Source organism: Zootoca vivipara, chromosome 1, assembly GCF_963506605.1.
Source record: "Zootoca vivipara chromosome 1, rZooViv1.1, whole genome shotgun sequence".
Classification (NCBI taxonomy): Eukaryota; Metazoa; Chordata; class Lepidosauria; order Squamata; family Lacertidae; genus Zootoca; species Zootoca vivipara.
The window spans coordinates 132,618,543-132,639,046 of record NC_083276.1 but is presented as its reverse complement, the minus strand read 5'-3'; the positions used below and the strand labels follow the sequence as shown (position 1 = coordinate 132,639,046).

At 48.6% G+C, this 20,504-nt stretch overlaps 1 protein-coding gene across 2 annotated transcripts in view; it reads left to right on the top strand.

Annotated features, from left to right (window-relative positions):
- The window catches only part of TRPM8 (transient receptor potential cation channel subfamily M member 8), a 63,868-nt gene extending 48,980 nt beyond the window's left edge, over positions 1-14,888 (top strand). For both annotated transcript variants that reach the window (XM_035139135.1, XM_060281622.1), the window contains 3 exons: positions 9,201-9,300; positions 10,193-10,226; positions 14,838-14,888. In XM_035139135.1, coding sequence (XP_034995026.1) covers positions 9,201-9,300; positions 10,193-10,226; positions 14,838-14,888 — 185 coding nt within the window. The remainder of the gene's footprint in view (positions 1-9,200; positions 9,301-10,192; positions 10,227-14,837) is intronic.
- Positions 14,889-20,504: the final 5,616 nt, after the last annotated feature.

Sequence of the window (20,504 nt, the reverse complement as noted above, 5' to 3'; positions counted from 1 at the left end):
TACACTCCAGTATCCCTGCCAAGAAAACTCCATGGACAAAGACAACAGGCATATAAAAGTTATGACGCTGGAAGATGAGCCCCTCCGCATCAGTTGCGGATATGCCTGGAAGCGAAAGGAAAGTCCGATGCTGCAAAGAAAAATATTGCATAGGAACCTGGAATGTAAGAACCATGGATGGAGGTGTCACAGTGGCCGGAGTGGACTACTTCAGAGTAACGACGCTACGCAGCTCTGCATTTTATTCTTTTATTGGTGCTGCGTATTTACAGTGCTCAAGTCATTGCTATTTACACGGAGCGATGTTGTCAGTCGGTTTCAGAACCTCCTAATGGCTTTTGGCGCGTCTTTCTCCAACACAAAAGCTTTGGCAGACCCATCCTCTTGCCCCTCCTCTTCCTGCGTAATTCTGGAGTTGGGGGGATGGGTCTTCCCCCCTTACTTGCCCCTTCCTGTCCCACCTGGGACCCTGGCTCCTCTACCTTGCCTGAGCCTCGGACACGACTTCCTGCTTCCCCACTGGAATCGGAACTCTCCCTGCTTTCCCCTTTGCTCGGGGACGGGCTTGAACTCAGGAGGGGAGGGACTTCGCGATATCCCCTGTCCCTCACATCCACCCCCCTCCCAAGCTCTCCTTCACCCCTCCCCAGGCCCCCCCCATGTGTCGGTGACGACTGGAAGCCTAAAAACTCGGTGCTCTCCGAGCCCGTTGGTGTGAACACCTCCCCCCAGTCCTGCGAGCCCCCCCCTTCCGCCTGGGAGGACGGGAATCCCAAAAAGTCCGTGGCGTCAGAGCTGGTGGGGGTAAAAATGTGTTGCCAAGCTGCTCCTTCCTCTGACTGGGTGGATCTTGGCGACACCCATACCTCATCCTCTGGTTCCTCAAACTCCGCTTCCCAGCGCCATGGTGAGCTGTTCTCCCGTGCCTCCTCCTCCTCCCCCTCCCTTTCCATGTGCCAGGGCTTGGGTCTGTGGGGAAAGAGGGCGTGAAATTCTTCCACCAAGAATTCCTCCTGTATCTGAGTGGCTGGGACCCATTTATTCTGTGACGGTGGAGCATCCTCCCATGCCATGAGGTACTCCAGGCCCCCCACCCCCCACCTTGAATCCAGGATGGCCGTGGCCTCATTGAGTTGCTCCCTGCTTTCCCTCTGCCCCCCTCCCTCGGGGGTTTGTTCGCTGTCTCTGAGCCTGCTGCTTTCCCTGTACGGCGACAGCAGCGATCTATGAAACACTGGATGCACCCTCATGTCCTCTGGCAGTGCCAGCCTGTATGCCACCGGGTTGACCTGTTGCGTGACCGTGAAGGGGCCCAGCCATTTGGGTGCCAGCTTTTTGCACCTCCCTCTGGTGGGAAGGCCCTCCGAGGACAACCACACCTTGTCCCCCACCCTGATGACCTCCCCTTGTCGCCTGTGGCGATCTGCCCCCTTTTTGTACGCTTCCTTGGCCCTCTCCAAGTGTTCTCTGAGCTGCTGGTGCACCGTCTCCAGTTCCTCTGCCCAATCCTCAGCCTGTGGGCCCTCCTCCTCCTCCTCCCTCTCCCTCTCTGGGAAAGATCTGAGGTCGCGCCCGTAATTGGCCTTAAAGGGCGACACCCCTGTGGAGACGTGCACTGCATTGTTGTAGGCAAATTCTGCTAGTGGCAAGCGATCCACCCAGTCCGTCTGCCGCTGGCTGACGTAGCATCTCAGGTACTGCTGCAGAATGGCGTTGACCCTCTCCGCTTGTCCGTTGGTCTGCGGGTGTCTAGCCGTCGACAAGCTGACCTCCACCTGCAGGAGGTTCATGAGCCGCCGCCAGAACCTGGAAACAAATTGGCGGCCACGATCCGAAATAACCCTTAAAGGTAATCCATGCAGTCTGAAAATGTGATCAACAAACAGTTTGGCTGTCTCTTCTGCCGAGACTGCCCTGGCACACGGTATAAAGTGACACATTTTGGACATGAGGTCCACCACCACCAACACTGCAGTCTTACCCCTGGACGAAGGCAGATCTGTGATGAAGTCCATGGACACCACTTCCCACGGCCTGTGTGGTGTGGCTAAGGGCTCCAGCAACCCTGGTGGCGCTGCTCTGACCACCTTCGCCCGCTGGCAGGTGGTACAGCCCCTTACATAGTCTCGAACATCTTCCCTCACCCCTGGCCACCAGAAGTGTCTCATGACTAGGTGAGTGGTCTTGTCCCTTCCAAAATGCCCCGCTGTAGGGTTGTCGTGCATCTGCTTGAGGACCGTACGTCGAAGCTGGGTGGTGGGTAGGTACAGCGCACCCTTGTAGAAAAGCAGCCCTCTGCGTTCTGCAAAGTCTTTTGCCTGCTCCCTCCCCCCTCTCAGTTCTCTGAAGATGCGGTTGGCAAATTCATCCGCTGCCGTCAGTGCTGTGAGTTCTGCCTCGCTCACCACTGCTGCTCCGCAGGACCATGCCGACGGGGGGAAAATGTGCCTTGGGGCTGGTGGCGCCTCCTCCTCCATGTACTCTGGCTTGCGGGAGAGGGCATCCGCCCTGACATTCTGCTCTCCTGGGATGTAGTGTATGGAGAAGTTGAAGTTCGAGAAGAACTCCGCCCACCGTATCTGCCGCTGGTTGAGCACCCTGGCAGTTCTCCAGAACTCCAGGTTCTTGTGGTCTGTGCACACCTGGATGGGGTGCTTGGCGCCCACCAGGAAGTGTCTCCAGTGCTGGAACGCCGCGTGGATCGCAAGAAGTTCCCGATCAAAAACTGTGTAGTTTCGCTCGGGCTGGGTCAACTTCCTGGAGAAGAAGGCACAGGGTCTCCACTCTCTGTTGGCGTCCAGTTGCAACAAAATGGCGCCCACAGCCTTATCAGAAGCATCTGTTTCAATGCGTAGGGGCGCGTCCTGAACCACGTGGAACAGGTTCTGGTCTGAGGCGAACACCCTCTTGAGGCTTTCGAACGCTGCTTGCGCCTCTGGTGTCCACCTGAACTTCTGCTTGCCTCTCAGGCAGTCAGTGATGGGAGCCGTAACTCGAGAGAAGTTCTTGATGAACTTCCTGTAGAAGTTGGCAAAGCCTAGTAGGCGTTGGGCATCTTTGCGCGTCCTGGGGCTGTGCCAGTCCAGGATGGTCTGCACCTTGTCCTTGTCCATTGCCAGCCCCTTGTCTGACAGCTTGTAGCCCAGGAAGTCCACCTCCTTGGTGTGAAACTTGCACTTCTCCAGCTTCACATACAGGTGGTTCTCCTTCAGGCGCTGTAACACCTCCCTGACGTCCTTCACGTGCTGCACTGGGTCGTTGGAGTAAATAAGGATGTCATCCAGAAAGACCAAGCATTTCCTGAAGAGTAGGGACCCCAGGACGTGGTGCATGAAGGCCTGGAAGCATGCTGAGCCCCCTTGCAACCCGAAGGGCATCACCAGATATTCAAAAGAGCCCAGAGGCGTGAACATCGTGGTTTTCCACTCATCGCCTTCCCGGATCCTGATCAAGTTGTACGCCCCCCTCAGGTCTAGCTTGGTGAAAATCTTGCCTCTGCGTGCCGCTGTCAGGAGATCATCCACTCTGGGCATGGGGAAAGCCACTGGCTCTGTCACCGAATTCAGCCGTCTAAAATCCACCACAAGACGGCGCTGTTGCGTGTCTTTCTTGTCCACCCAGAAGACCGGGCTGCCCCCTGCTGCCTTGCTTTCTCTGATGAACCCCCGCTTGAGGTTCTTGTCGATAAAAGCGCGCAGATCCTCCAGTTCCTGGTCTGACATGGCGTACAGCTTGGCTGGGGGTATAGTTGCCCCAGGCACCAGGTTGATCTGGCAGTCAAAAGGCCTGTGTGGGGGCAGGTGGTCGGACTCCGCTTCACTGAAGACCTCCTGCAGGTCCCAGTATGGTTTGGGTATCGCCTCACCCCCTTTGACGTGCATGGTGGCCACCGTGGCTATCGGAGGCCCCTCCCCTGGTTGGTGCTGCATGCAATGTTCCAGGCAAAAGTCCGATCCAAAAGTGATGCATCTCTGATGCCAACTTATGGAGGGGTCGTGGCGCGCCAGCCAGCTCATGCCCAAAACGATTGGGGGGTCTGAGATGGTGGTGACGTTGAATGCCAGTGTCTCTGAGTGCCTTCCAACCGTCATTCTCATGGGGGGGGTTTGATGAGTGATGGCCCCTCCCAGCAGCTCTCTGCCGTCAATGGTTGCCACGTGCAGAGGAAAATCCAGCTGCAGAAGCTGGATCTGGTGCTCTTCTGCAAAGTTTCTCGAGAAGAAGTTGGCTGAGGCACCACTGTCAATTAGGGCGAGGACCGTCAATGGATAGCCATTTGGGAGCGTGAGCGTCACTTCTAGAACCACTCCTGCTCTGGGAGGGGTGGGCTGGCTCTGCTCCTCTCTGTGCGGGTGGGTGGGCTGGGGCTGTTGTCTGCTGACTGTGCCTGGCTGCCGCCCCTTGTCTCCTGCAGCCAGGCTTTCCCGTTTCCCTGCTGTGGTGCTGCGTCAGTGGGGGAGGGCACAACCGTTCCCGCCTTTCCTTGCCACTCCCTGCGATGTGGGCAGTCTCTGACGAGATGCTGGGGGGAGTTGCAGAGAAAGCAATTCCCACCCCTTCCCTCCTTGCGTCTTGGCGCCGCTGGGGTTTGAAAAGCCCGCGCGCGCGCGCTATCAATCTGCATGGGTTCCTGGTCCTGACTGGCCCCAGGCGTGGCTTGAAAGGGTTGTTGAGGGAGTGGCTTCTCCTGCGACCGTGGGAACCAAGCCCGCTTTGCGCGCGTTGCTTGCTTGTCGCTCCATCTGGATTCCTGCCTCACCCCCACCGCCAGAGCCGCTTTGCTCAGTTGATCCATATTACTGGGCTTTGGACCTCTCGAGAGCTCATCCTTCACCTCCTCATGCAACCCCAAGTAAAACGCCGCTTGCATTGGGGCAGACTCCAGATCCCACCCCAATCTGTGCACCAGCATGGTGAATTTCGCCCAATACGCGCGAACTGTCATATTTCCTTGGCGTAAATTATGAAGTTCCTCCTTAGTCTGGTCCATATGACTATCGGACGAATACATCGTTTTCAAACCTTCTAGAAATAGTTTGACATTCTTCATGCAAGGATTCCTTGTTGCAATTAACGGTCTTAGCCACTCCCTGGCCGCCCCTGTAAGGTGCTCCACAATAAACGCTACTCTGTGCTCATCATCAGGGAACTCATCGTGGTGCAGCTCAAGAGCATACACAATCTCAGTCTCAAAGCCCTGAAACTCCTTCGGGTCTCCATTGAACTTGCTTACTAGGGTCCCGGCTCTCCTTCCTGGCAGCACTTGGACTTGGGGTGCCCCTCCCGCCTTGTTTTTCTCTGCATCCAGCTTGTTTTGGAGGTCTACCGCCACCGCCCTTAAATGCTGCTCTTTTTCCTGGAGCTCTCTCACCTGTTCCGCAAGTTGTAGCCGGTCGTCCTGGACCTTCTTAGTCTCCTCTTTAGCTGCCTTCAATTCTCCCTGCGCCTGCAGCGACAGCTGTTGCAGTTCTAGCTGGGCTTGCTCAGCGATCTGCCGCCACTTCTCCGCCTCTGACACGCTCATCCCGGCAACTCCAAAGTAGCCCAAAAATGATTAGGAGGTTGCTGTCACAGTGGCCGGAGTGGACTACTTCAGAGTAACGACGCTACGCAGCTCTGCATTTTATTCTTTTATTGGTGCTGCGTATTTACAGTGCTCAAGTCATTGCTATTTACACGGAGCGATGTTGTCAGTCGGTTTCAGAACCTCCTAATGGCTTTTGGCGCGTCTTTCTCCAACACAAAAGCTTTGGCAGACCCATCCTCTTGCCCCTCCTCTTCCTGCGTAATTCTGGAGTTGGGGGGATGGGTCTTCCCCCCTTACTTGCCCCTTCCTGTCCCACCTGGGACCCTGGCTCCTCTACCTTGCCTGAGCCTCGGACACGACTTCCTGCTTCCCCACTGGAATCGGAACTCTCCCTGCTTTCCCCTTTGCTCGGGGACGGGCTTGAACTCAGGAGGGGAGGGACTTCGCGATATCCCCTGTCCCTCACAGAGGTAAGCTGGATGTGGTCAAAAATGAGATGACAAGAATAAATATCGACATCCTGGGCATCAGTGAACTAAAATGGAAGGGAATGGGCGAATTCAGTTCGGATGACTATCATATCTACTACTGTGGGCAAGAATCCCATAGAAGAAATGGAGTGGCCCTCATAGTCAACAAAAGAGTGGCAAAAGCTGTAATGGGATGCAATCTCAAAAATGACAGAATGATCTCGATACGAATCCAAGGCAGACTTTTTAACATCACAGTAATCCAAGTTTATGTACCAACTACCAGTGCTGAAGAAAGTGAAATTGACCAATTCTATGAAGACTTACAACACCTTCTAGAAATGACACCAAAGAAGGATGTTCTTCTCATTACAGGGGATTGGAATGCTAAAGTAGGGAATCAAGAGATAAAAGGAACAACTAGCAATGAAGCAGGGCAAAGGCTAATAGAGTTCTGTCAAGAGAACAAGCTGGTCATCACAAACACTCTTTTCCAACAACACAAGAGACGACTCTACACATGGATATCACCAAATGGGCAGCATCGAAATCAGATTGATTATATTGTCTGCAGCCAAAGATGGAGAAGCTCTATACAGTCAGCAAAAACAAGACCTGGAGCTGACTGTAACTCAGATCATCAGCTTCTTATAGCAAAATTCCAGCTTAAACTGAAGAAAGTAGGAAAAACCACTGGACCAGTAAGATACAATCTAAATCAAATCCCTTATGAATACACAGTGGAAGTGAGGAACAGGTTTAAGGATTTAGATTTGGTGGACAGAGTGCCTGAAGAACTATGGATGGAGGCTCGTAACATTATACAGGAGGCAGCAACGAAACCCATCCCAAGGAAAAGGAAATGCAAGAAAGCAAAATGGCTGTCCAACGAGGCCTTACAAATAGCGGGGGAGAGGAGGCAAGCAAAATGCAAGGGAGATAGGGAAAGATACAGGAAACTGAATGCAGATTTCCAAAAAATAGCAGGGAGAGACAAGAGGGCCTTCTTAAACGAGCAATGCAAAGAAATAGAGGGAAACAATAGAAAGGGGGAAACCAGAGATCTGTTCAAGAAAATTAGAGATATGAAAGGAACATTTTGTACAAAGATTACCATTATAAAGGAGAAAAGTGGTAAGGACCTAACAGAAGCAGAAGACATCAAGAAGAGGTGGCAAGAATACACAGAGGAATTATACCAGAAGGATATGGAGGTCTCGTACACCTCAGGTAGTGTGGTTGCTGACCTTGAGCCAGACATCTTGGAGAGTGAAGTCAAATGGGCCTTAGAAAGCACTGCTAATAACAAGGCCAGTGGAAGTGATGATATTACAGCTGAACTATTTAATTTTTTTAAATTTAAAATTTTAAAAAAAATTAAAAGATGATGCTGTTAAGGTGCTACACCCAATATGCTAATATTCCATATTTGGAATATTTCCAATATGGAAAACTGTGGCCAGAGGATTGGAGAAGATCAGTCTACATCCCAATCCCAAAGAAGGGCAGTGCCAAAGAATGCTCCAACTACCGCACAATTGCGCTCATTTCACACGCTAGCAAGGTTATGCTTAAAATTCTACAAGGCAGGCTTAGGCAGTATGTGGACCGAGAACTCCCAGAAGTGCAAGCTCGATTTTGAAGAGGCAGAGGAACCAGAGACCAAATAGCAAACATGCGCTGGATTATGGAGAAAGCTAGAGAGTTCCAGAAAAACGTCTACTTCTGCTTCATTGACTATGCAAAAGCCTTTGACTGTGTCGACCACAGCAAACTATGGCAAGTTCTTAAAGAAATGGGAGTGCCTGATCACCTCATCTGTCTCCTGAGAAATCTCTATGTGGGACAAGAAGCTACAGTTAGAACTGGATATGGAACAACTGATTGGTTCAAAATTGGGAAAGGAGTACGACAAGGTTGTATATTGTCTCCCTGCTTATTTAACTTATGTGCAGAATTCATCATGCGAAAGCTGGACTAGATGAATCCCAAGCCGGAATTAAGATTGCCGGAAGAAATATCAACAACCTCAGATATGCAGATGACACAACCTTGATGGCAGAAAGTGAGGAGGAATTAAAGAACCTTTTAATGAGGGTGAAAGAGGAGAGCACAAAATATGGTCTGAAGCTCAACATCAAAAAAACCAAGATCATGGCCACTGGTCCCATCACCTCCTGGCAAATAGAAGGGGAAGAAATGGAGGCAGTGAGAGATTTTACTTTCTTGGGCTCCTTGATCACTGCAGATGGTGACAGCAGTCACGAAATTAAATGATGCCTGCTTCTTCGGAGAAAAGCAATGACAAACCTAGACAGCATCTTAAAAAGCAGAGACATCACCTTGCCAACAAAGGTCCGTATAGTTAAAGCTATGGTTTTCCCAGTAGTGATGTATGGAAGTGAGAGCTGGACCATAAAGAAGGCTGATCGCCGAAGAATTGATGCTTTTGAATTATGGTGCTGGAGGAGACTCTTGAGAGTCCCATGGACTGCTAGAAGATCAAACCTATCCATTCTGAAGGAAATCAGCCCTGAGTGCTCACTGGAAGGACAGATCCTGAAGCTGAGGCTCCAATACTTTGGCCACCTCATGAGAAGAGAAGAATCCTTGGAAAAGACCCTGATGTTCGGAAAGATTGAGGGCACTAGGAGAAGGGGACGACAGAGGACGAGATGGTTGGACAGTGTTCTCGAAGCTACGAACAGGAGTTTGACCAAACTGCGGGAGGCAGTGGAAGACAGGAGTGCCTGGCGTGCTATGATCCATGGGGTCACAAAGAGTTGGAAACGACTAAACAACTAAACAACATCTGCATGCACACGAAAGCTCATTCCAATGACAAACTTAGTTGGTCTCTAAAGTTCTACTGGAAGGAATTTTTTGATTTTTTTAATGCTGCTTTAGGGGTTGCATTACTTTCTATGGGAAAGCATGCCTTGGTTTTGGAATGCTTTGGTTTTGAAACGGACTTCTGGAACAGATTGAATTTGAGAGCCAAGGTACCACTTTAGAGGGTTAAGCTAAGACTCAATAGGACTTTTTTCTGAACACCTAGCTGGTCTTTCTGAATTGGGCTGTAATAGCATCAGATCTTCTGAAACTACTGTGGTTACTGTTTTAGCTGCATTCAATAGCTCTTTGTCTGCTTTGTCAATAAATATGCTCATGTTCCAATTTGTTGTGGATTTTGTATCTTGAAGGTTCAAAAAATGAAGATAATGAAACGCTGGCATGGGAAGCTGTCATGAAAGAAAATTATCTAGTAAAAATCAATATCAAGGCTAATGATTCCTCAGAAGAGTATGTTTTCTTGCTTTCTTTGTCTTTCCTATTTAATCAAACTTCAGAGCCTATATTTTATTCTGAAACCCACACTGGACACCTTGCAGAGCTTCATGTTCTTAACGACTTCTTCAATTGATTCATATATATTGACTTTCCATTTAAGAATGAACAGTTAGAAGAGTTCTGGTGCTAATAATACAAGCCAACTTGTAAAGATTTCAAAATATGGCTATAGATATTAACTGTTTCCAACATTTTAAAAATAGCATAGGCAATTATCCCCAAAGCCACCAGGGCAATGATGAAAGTATATTTTAAGTAACAACACTAGAATGAAATAAAACTATATTTGAAAGTAGTAGCTTTAGTTTTTATTTTAAACTCTATCTCATTTATGTATAATGTAGGGCTTCAACCTGATTTAAGAAATTTTAATCAGTTGATTGTACAAGGCTATTAACTGATTAAATTTACAAATAGGTAAAACAAGAAGCACAGGTACTTTGTTTTTTAGATAATGTGCACATGTATTTTGTGGCAGGCAACATCTTACTGGTAGAAGAAGCATCTTTTGACCCCCCCCTCCCCCCATGGTGTGCAGAGAGGGAGTAAGGACTCTCCTAAGGATTACATGACATGGCTACATTCATAGGAACCAACTCCTAGGGGCTTCGGGGGCTTCCGGCCCCCCGTAAAATATTTGAGGGGGCTGCTCCCCAGTTGATGGGCATTACCATTCAAATGGTGTGCATGCACCACGTCATGTGATTGATTATGCGGGGTGGGGTTTACCTGTCCCCCCCACTAATATTTTATTCAGGTTGGCACCCCTGGCTAGAATTGTGTCTCTAGTTAAGACATCCATAAATCAAAGCTTCATTCCTGATGGTTATGTTTCCTTTCACAGAATGGCCCAGCGATTTAGACAACTGGATATGAAGGTACATTAATAATAATAATAATAATATAATAATATTAGTAGTGTGGGGAAAACTTATTGTTTTGTTTATACGCTGTTGAAAACTACCGTATTTATGCAAATCTAATGCACCATCGAATCTAATGCACACCTCAATTTTCAGAACCTTGAAACCAAAAAGGTATTTGCTGGTGAATGAAAATGCAGTATCAAATCTAATGCACCCCCTAATTTCCCCAATTAATTTGGCTAAAAAAGGTGCACATTACATTTGAGTAAATACAGTAATAAAAATGTATTAAAAATAATAACAGTAGTGGCAGTAATATGCAGCCTTCCGGTATAAACCCATGAAGATCTCAAATGAATTTGGTATTTACAAATGCAATGTAAGAAATAGGATATTTCAGTCTATTTTACATGTTTGTTAGTAAAATGCTTCAAAAAAGTGTTATAGGTTTTTTAAAATAAAAAACTGAATATTTTAGGGCTGCCTGTTTTTTATTTGCTTTTTTAATTAATAACACATCAAAGCATTTCAGGTATCCCCCCCCTTTAACCTTTACATGTTCATGTTGATTTTTTCTGGTAGGCAGATAAAAGCTCTCTTTTTCCGTGTGTGTCTATTATTATTATTATTATTATTATTATTATTATTATTATTATTATTATTATCATTATTATTATTTAGACCCCACTCATCCAGCTGGGTTTCCCCAGCCACTTTGGGCAGCTTCCAACAAAATATTAAAAATAACTGCTTGCAGTGAGGGAACCGCCAGGGCCGTCTCAACCATGTCGGGCACCCTGGCGCCGTGGTGCATAGATCACTCCGGCGCCCCCACTCCGCCCCGTTTCTTGTTGCTGTTGGTGGGCTGGCGCAGGGCGCAGCACGGCTTCCAGGCGGCTCCGCCACGTGACGCCCCCCTGCCGGGCCAGCACCCTGGTGCCCCGCGCCACCTAGCCTACCCCTAGAGCCGGCCCTGGGAACTGCCAGAAGGCCCTCGGAGCCGGACATCAATGATGGGGGTGGAGATGCTCCTTCAGGGCCGAGGCCTTTTAGGGCTTTAAAGGTCAGCACCAACACTTTGAATTGTGCTCGGAAACGTACTGGGAGCCAATGTAGGTCTTTCAGAACCGGTGTTATGTGGTTTCGGCAGCCGCTCCCAGTCACTAGTCTAGCTGCCTCATTCTGGATTAATTGCAGTTTCCGGGTCACCTTCCGGGTCACCTTCAAAGATAGCCCCACGGAGAGCGCATGGCAGTAGTCCAACTAGTCCATAACCAGGGCATGCACCACTCTTGCAAGACAGTCCATGGGCAGGTAGGGTCTCAGCCTGCGTACCAGATGGAGCTAATGGGCACACAATTGACCTGTGACTCCATGGACAGCTGTGAGTCCAAAATGACTCCCAGGCTGCACACCTGGTCCTTCAGGGGCACAGTTACCCCATTCAGGACCAGGGAGTCCCCCACACCCGCCTGCCCGCCCCCTGTTTCCAAAACAGAACTTCTGTCTTGTCAGGATTCAACCTCAATCTGTTAGCCGCCATCCATCCTCCAACCGCCTCCAGGCACTCACACAGGACCTTCACCGCCTTCACTAGTTATGATTTGAAAGAGAAGTAGAGCTGGGTATCATCCACATACTGGTGAACACCCAGCCCAAACCCCCTGATTGTCTCTCCAAGTGGCCTCATATAGATGTTAAAAAGCATGGGGGAGAGGACAGAGCCCTGAGGCACCCCACAAGTGAGAGCCCAGGGGTCTGAACACTCATCCCCAAACACCACTTTCTGGACACAGTCCAGGAGGAAGGAGAAGAATCACTATGTATTACAGTGCCCTCAGATCCCAGCCCCCCCCCCCAGACAGTCCAGAAGGATGTTGTGGTCTATGGTATCAAAGGCCTCTGAGAGATCCAAAAGAACTAAGAAGCAGCTTTCACCTTTGTCCCTAGTCCGCCAGAGATCATCAACCAGCGCGACCAAAGCAGTTTCAGTCGCATGATGAGGCCTGAATCCCAACTAGAAGGGATCCAAATGGTCCGCATCCTCCAGGCGTGCCTGGAGTTGTTCTGCAACCACCCGCTCAATCACCTTGCCCAAGATTGGAAGATTTGAGACTGGGCTATAGCTGGCCATATTGGCCGGGTCTAAAGATTTTTTAAAAAGAAGTGATTTAATAACTTCCTCTTTCAGGGTGTGTGGAAAGAGTCCCTCACAGAGGGAAGCATTCACCATCCCACAGAGTTCATTGCCCAGCCCTTCTCTTCTCGCTTTTATGAGCCAGGATGGGCAAGGGTCAAGGAGACAGGTGGTCAGTTTCACTTGTTCAAGTAGCCTGTCCACATCCTCAGAGGTAACAGATTGAAATTGATCCCATATAGCATGACTAGACAGGACTCTAGCACTCTCCTGCCCCAGCCCTGCTCCCACGGTGGAGTCTACCTCTTAATGAATCTGAGCAACTTTATCTGCAAAAACCTGCAAAATAATTGCAGGAGATCTTGGGGTCTTTACCATGTCTCGATGGCAAAGGTACTACATTAAATTGTGAACCACCTGAAAGAGTCTCCTGCTGCTATTTTCTGCAGATGCAATAGAGCAGGTATCCCCAAACTGCGGCCCTCCAGGTGTTTTGGCGTACAACTCCCAGTGGTCAGGGATGATGGGAATTGTACTCCAAAACATCTGGAGGGCCGAAGTTTGGGGATGCCTGCAATAGAGGCAGTAAATAAAGTCCTCTTCGCCATCGCTATTGCCACTTGGTAGGCTTGATGTTGAGCTCTAACTCGTGTCCGGTCCAGTTCAGAACCAGTTTTCTGCCACCCCCGCTCTAGCTATCTCAGCGATTGTTCCAGCTCTGGGAAAACCATGGGGCTGTCCAGGCCTTATGTAAACAGAGAGGGCGCTTTGGAGCCAGACAGTTGATAGCCTTGGTTAACTCCGCATTCCTGCGGGACACCAGAGCATCAGCTGAAAGGCCATCAACGTAGGATATAACATCCCCTACCACTCTCTGGAAACCATTTGGATCCATTAAGTGGCGGGGGCGGACCATCCAAATCAGTCCCACCTCCCTGCAGAGGGGAAGGATTGTGGATTGTGGAGAAGTCCAGTTGTACCAGAAAGTGATCCGATCATGACACTTCTTTTGTTTCGCTTTTACTTAGTGTCAGATCACCCACATAAATAGAGGTAAACACCAGGTCTAAGGCATGTCCACGGCCAAACTTATTCAGGGAGAGCCCCATGGAGGCCATGCTTTCCAGGAAGTCCTGAGTGGCCCCTTGTAAGGTCGTGTCAGGTGCCTCCAGAAGAACATCCGCCAAGACCTGAAGCAGCTCGGGCAAGGAATCCTTGGTGCAGCGGGGAGGTCGGTACACAAGAAGGAGTCCTGTACTTTCCCTATTGCCAAACTTCTGGAACACGCACTCAGTAAACTGGGTCTTCCCTATAGGACGCCTGGTGCAAGCTACCGTAATGACTTCTTGTAAATCACTGCAACCTCCCTCTCCGCCCGCATGACTTGGGTTGCTGTGCATAAGAGAAACCTGGTGGACAAGCAGCGGCAAGGACAGGCCCATCTGCTTCACCCAACCAAGTCTCTGTCAAAAATGCCAGGTCAAGTCCTCCATCCATGATGAAGTCGTGGATGACAGCCGTCTTGTGAATCATTGACCTGGCATTGCACAGCAGCATCTTCAGGTCATGTGGGTATTCTTTGCTAATTCCAGTATTCATTCGGTCAAGACCAGACCCGGAGGCAGGAATAGTCTTCAAACAATGACTATACCTGCCTCCTCGGTAATGACATGGTCTGGTCTTAGCATAACTCCTCCTCCTACCCGTGATCACTGAGATTGGGCGTCCAGTGCATCCCTCCCTGTGGAACCTGCCCCGTCCATTCTGTTGGCTGGGGCCCACTCCCTGGCAGCCCTGACCCTCTCCCCTTAAGAACCAAATACAAACTATATAAAACAATAGAAACTAATTTAAAACAACAACAACAATTCTGTTATATTAAAAATTAATCTAACCCCCAGCCCCAACTAAGCATTAATCCCTCCCCCAACACAGCAAACACCAATCCATAAACCAAAATTTAAAACACCGCAAATTAAAACTATTTAAAATCATTTAAAAGCAGTCATTGGACTAGGCAGGGTGGGCCAACTGCCCTGCAATCCTCAGGTGAAGGGTGTTTAAGAAATTTGGGAAATAACAACAACAACAACAATCCAACATGAGGAGTAGAGTTTAAGCTGTTATGGTGGCCCTGCTCTTAAAAAGCAATGAAGCAATGGCAGGTCTCTCAATCCTCCACCAAAGAAATATGAGCAAGTCAGGACAGTGTCGTTCCTCAGTTGAATTCAGAGGACAGCTGCAAAAATGTAAGCTTCATTTTGGTGCACTCAGATTGCATTATCAGCAAGTTATTTTATGGTGTATGTCTGCAAACTAGAAAGTATTAGTTGAGTTACTGGAATCTGCTACTTAGTGGGTTAGTTTAAGGCTGAGCTTATAGACAGTTCTATGCAGTCTCTTCTACTAGTCAGGAGAATCCTGTGCTTGAATTGTAACACCTTATGACTACATGAGCTTTTTGTTTGTTTGTTTTTAATTTGAAGCTGAATGATCTGAAAGGTCTTCTGAAAGATTTTGCGAACAAACTCAGATGAAAGCTTCCTGGATTGAAGAAGAAACTTCTCCCAGCAGCACAAGCTTGCACAGAAGTGGAACATTACTGAATAAGCAACAGTTTACGTGCTAAATCTGGTACAAAAGGGAAGAGAGAGACTTCATTATAATCCACCTTCCTGTTTTGATCAAGAAAATTAATGCTTCAATACAATCTTTAGTTGTTATATGTAACTTACAGTACTGAAGCTTCCTAAGCCTAGGTGTTGATTATAGACAAATATTTGTCTAAGCTTAAGCTTTCAGAAATTATCCCACCATCTCCTGATTTCTTCTGAACAATTACTGGAGTCCAGAGCAGCTACAGCTGACCCCCCCCCCCGGCAGTTAGATAATTGTGTAAGTAAGGGCACATTCAAGCTTGAGGTCTTTCTGACTTCCTGTAATCCTAACACCCTTTGAACTTCTTTCTGTGGCAAGATTCATCATTTGGATTGATACTGCTCACTACTAATGTTCAATAGATTATTGTATTTTAATATTCTGCTGGAAGCCACCCAGAGTGGCTGGGGAAACCCAGCCAGATGGGCGGGGTATAAATTATACATTATTACCGTGTTTCTCTTAAAATAATACATGTCTTATATTTATTTTTCCTCCAAAAAAACACACCACGGCTTATTTTCAGGGGATGTCTTATTTTGCCGGCTCCTGCTCAGTCGGGGTTCAGCGGGGTGCACTGTGGCCGGCTCTCACCGGGTCCCGCTGGATCGGGCTCGGGGAGGCACGCTGTTGCAGGCTCCTGCTGGGTCGGAGCTCGGCTCGGCGAGCGCTGCGCCTCTTGCCGGCTCCCGCTCAGTCGGGGCTTGGTGCGGCGCGCGCTACGCCTCTCGCCGGGTCCCGCTGGGTCAGGGCTCGGGGAGGCGTGCTGTTGTCGGCTCTCCCGGGTCCTGCTGGTTGGCTCTCGTGGGGTCCTGCTTGGTCGGGGCTCAGCGCCCTGTACTGTTGCAGGCTCTCGCCCGGTCGGGACCTGTGGCTCTCGCGGGGTCCTGCTGCAGCTCTTGCCGGCTCCTGCTCAGTCGGGGCTCCACGTGGCACACACTGCTGGGCGATTTGGCGGGGCAGCAACATCCTGTTCCAGGCGCCAACAGGCATCTTCCTTTTCCTCTTCCTTGGCACTGTCTTATTTTGTGAGAAACACGGTATTACTACTACTACTACTACTACTACTACTACTACTGAGTAACCATAATTCACCTACTCCTTGTCTCTGGGGGTGCTGAGCTAAGCTTCAAGGTTTGAGGAGGAAATTTTAGGGAAGCCAGAGCTCCCAAATTAAGTTTACAAGTAGTGATGTGGTGTCGTTCAGTTTTGAAACTGGTGGTTTAGCAACAACTAATTAAGAAATGGCTGGATTTCCTACATAAGGTTATTTGTAAGGATCACCGCAGTTGATTCTGTCTCTCACTTTTCCCAGCTAGTAGAACACACTCTGCACTAGCTCAAGGGTGAGGAACCTCAGTCCCAGGGGCCCTCTATTTGGCCCTTGGGACTCTCCCCAGGCCACAGCCCTCTCCACCCTAGCTAGGTACCTCCTTGAAGTGTTTTTGCCTCTGATGATCTCTTCCTTTCCTGGATGGAGTGTGAGAGGTTGTGTAGAAGCTAACTGAGTGTCCTTTCCTTGTGCTGCCCACCTTTGTTTCTGGTCCTGCCCACCACTAGCATTTGGCTCCTGAGAGGAGAATGAGACTCTTGGTCCCCCCCCCCCCTCCTGCTGATAAACCAAATCAGAGGTGAACAATAGAGGACATCAATTTGTAACAATCCCTTTCAGGGCCGTCTTAAGCACATCCAGTGCCGTGGTGCAAAGGTCCCTCTGGCGCCCCCCTCCCTTTCCCGAAATTTAGCCTGGGGCAGAGGGCGCCCTTGGGGCTGCCTGACTACAGCCCGCTGCCGGTGCTCTTGCTGCTGCCCAGCGGCCCGAGGAGCAGGAGGCGGTTGCACTGGTGACATGGAGGAGGCCCCTCGAGAGCCGCTCCCGCCACCGCCGCTCGGTGGGCAAGGGATTCCTGCGACCGAGGGAGAGGAGGCAGAGGAGGAGGAAGAGCCATAGGGCTTAGTGGCTCGTTGCGGCCCGCCAATGCTGTGGTGCCCCTGAGAGGCCGGCGCCCTGGCGCAACGAGCCACTAGCCCCTATGGGAAGGATGCCTCTGATCCCTTTGTTTCCAAGGAAAAGCAACATTCCAGTAACTTGCTTTCAAATGCAACCAGAGTGACTGTTTCAAGTGGGAAGTGATCCAACGGAATGAATGAAAGCAGCTGCTTGGCAAGTTTGATTAAGTGGGAAGGATGACCCTGGAGAGCTATGGACCTTTTTCTATTGAAAAATTAGCATTTTACATATCATTTAACTCTAGTTTTTTACAATCTGCCCACTAAGCAGAATGCACCTTCAAATTCATTTCTCATTCTTTATGTTGACATACATCATATTCTGGGATTTCTGATGCCAGTCACCAAATGTTCTGCACATCTTGTCATTTGTTCTGATCTCCTTGTAGGATGTGCTAACATACTAATGTGGGCTGCCACTTCCACACAAATCTCTTTATTGCAACTTCCTTTGTAGTTCAGATGGGCTTCTGAAACACAGAGGACAACTAGCAGGACTCTTCTGGATGATCTCAGTGATTCTGCTAAACTGGTCCCAGTTATGCTGGAGCCAAGTTGATCAGGACATTATATGTTAATATAAAATCATTGAATCTGACCTGGTAGCATATGGGCAGCCAGCACAGATAGTTTAGCAGAGGTGTTACATGTTGTCTGCCATCTGCCCCCATCAACAATCTCCCCGCTGCCTTCTGCTTTAGCTAGAGCTTCCAGAGCCAAGGGCAGCCCCACATAAAACCACAGTGGTAGTCAAGATTTCTGGCACTGAGGTTACAATACTTGTCCTCTCTAGCTAGTAGTTCACAAGAAAAACAATTTAAAAATTGCAGTGTGTGCAGAAGAAGTTGGACAACAAAATAAACAGTTTGGTTTTCTTATGTTTGTCCCTATAGAAGATGTATCTACTGCTGCATATAATCATGTTTTGATGTAGTCTGTCTGTGAAAGTGGTATATCACCATGTTTAGTAGGTCAGAATGGATTTTTAAAAATCTTAAATTAACAGCTGCTTTCTGTCATCATTTACAAGTGATTAGAAATGAATCAGTCACTGCATTTTGAATAACTCCAACCCACTAGGTAGTTTAAAAGATAATTCCTGATTATCCTGAAGGGTAAGAAATCCCACTCTCTCCTCCTGTTTTCTGCTTTAAATAGGTAATATTACTCTAGTTGCCTTATCCTTAGGTAGTAGGGAAACAGTTTATGCTCTGCAATGGAAATATGGAAATGGGGGAGCTTTTTTTATATACAAATACATTAAAATGAATATACTTCTTCCCGTGGTGGAAGGGCATCTAGTGTCCTATGTACCTGCATCTGAAAAATGTGTAGTCTATGGTGGGAAACAGGATTATGCCTATCTTCCCGAACCCTCTTCCCGACATGCCTGCCCTGCGAATGACTGACTTCAGTTGCAGCATGACATTTGCTACACTATTGTCCTCTTATTCTAATGATGCTCCAAATTGGGTTTATGTTGAGGTTGATTTTTAGGAGGTTCAAGACAAATGAAATAAAGCTCTTTACCAACACATAAATAAATTGTGGTGTTTGGTGCTGCAAGATGTGACCACCACTAGTTTACATAGTTTTGAAAGAAGATTAGATGAATGTCTGGAGGGCTGGTGGGAGGCTAGCAGAATTGAACCACCAAGTATGGAAGTGACATGCTTCTCAATTGAAGGTTCTGGGAACCACATTAGATTCTTGTCCTAGTTACACAGGAAGCTGCCTTATGAGATCATTGGTCCATCTTGCTAAGTGGTATTTACACTGACTGGCAATGGTTCCCCAGTGTTCTCCAGCCCTACCTGGAGAAACATAATAATAATAATAATAATAATAATAATAATAATAATAATAATAATTTATTATTTATACCCCGCCCATCTGGCTGGGTTTCCCCAGCCACTCTGGGCGGCTTCCAACAAAAAATAAAATAATCGATTAAAGATTAAAAGCCTCCCTAAACAGGGCTGCCTTCAGATGTCTTCCAAAAATCTGGTAGCTGTTTTTCTCTTTGACATCTGATGGGAGGGCATTCCACAAGGCGGGCGCCACTACCGAGAAGGCCCTCTGCCTGGTTCCCTGCAACTTGGCTTCTCACAACGAGGGAACCGCCAGAAGGCCCTCGGCACTAGACCTCAGTGTCAGGGTAGAATGATGGGGGTGGATATGCTCCTTTAGGTATACTGGACCAAGGCCATTTAGGGCTTTAAAGGTCAGCACCAACACTTTGAATTGTGCTCGGAAACGTACTGGGAGCCAATGTAGATCTTTCAAGACCGGTGTTATGTGGTCTCGGCGCTCCCAGCCACCAGTCTAGCTGCCGCATTCTGGATTAGTGTAGTTTCCGGGTCACCTTCAAAGGTAGCCCCACGTAGAGTGCATTGCAGTACTCCAAGTGGGAGATAACTAGAGCATGCACCACTCTGGCGAGACAGTCCGCAGGCAGGTAGGGTCTCAGCCTGCGTACCAGATGGAGCTGATAGACAGATGCCCTGGACACAGAATTGACCTGCGCCTCCATGGACAGCTGTGAGTCCAAAATGACTCCCAGGCTGTGCACCTTCAGGGGCACAGTTACCCCATTCAGGACCAGGGAGTCCTCCACACCTGCCCGCCTCCTGTCCCCCACAAACAGTACTTCTGTCTTGTCAGGATTTAACCTCAATCTGTTAGCTGTCATCCATCCTTCACCGCCTTCTGGTTCTGATTTGAAAGAGAGGTAGAGCTGGGTATCATCCGCATACTGATGAACACCCAGCCCAAACCCCCTGATGATCTCTCCCAACGGCTGCATGTAGATGTTAAAAAGCATGGGGGAGAGGACAGAACCCTGAGGCACGCGACAAGTGAGGGCCCAGGGGTCTGAACACTCATCCCCCACCACCACTTTCTGAACACAACCCAGGAGGAAGAAGCGGAACCACTGTATGACAGTGCCCCCAGCTCCCAACCCCTCTAGATGGTCCAGAAGGATGTTGAAGAAGATCCTGCTGGATCAGTCCAAAGGCTCATCAGCATCCTGTTCTCACAGTGGACAGACAGCTGTCTGTGGGAAACTAGCAAGCAGGATTTGAGCACAAGAGCAAGCTCCCCTCCTGCAGTTTCCAGCAACTGGCATTGCTATAGATTGAACCTGGACCTTCCACATGCAAAACACTGTTCCAGACATGTGGTTTATATATTTATGTACGTGTTTGTTTGGTACATTTATGAACATTTATTATATATCTAAGACCTTAAAATTCTTATAACACTACTCAAAAGAAGATCTGAAAGTCAATATAAATGAATGAACAAATGAATAAATACAGTGGTACTTCAAGTTACAGATGCTTCAGGTTACAGACACTTCAGGTTACACACACTGCTAACCCAGAAATAGTACCTCGGGTTTTTGCTTCAGGATGAGAACACAAATTGCCTCAGGTTAAAAACAGTTTCAGGTTAAGAACGGACCTCCAGAACGAATTAAG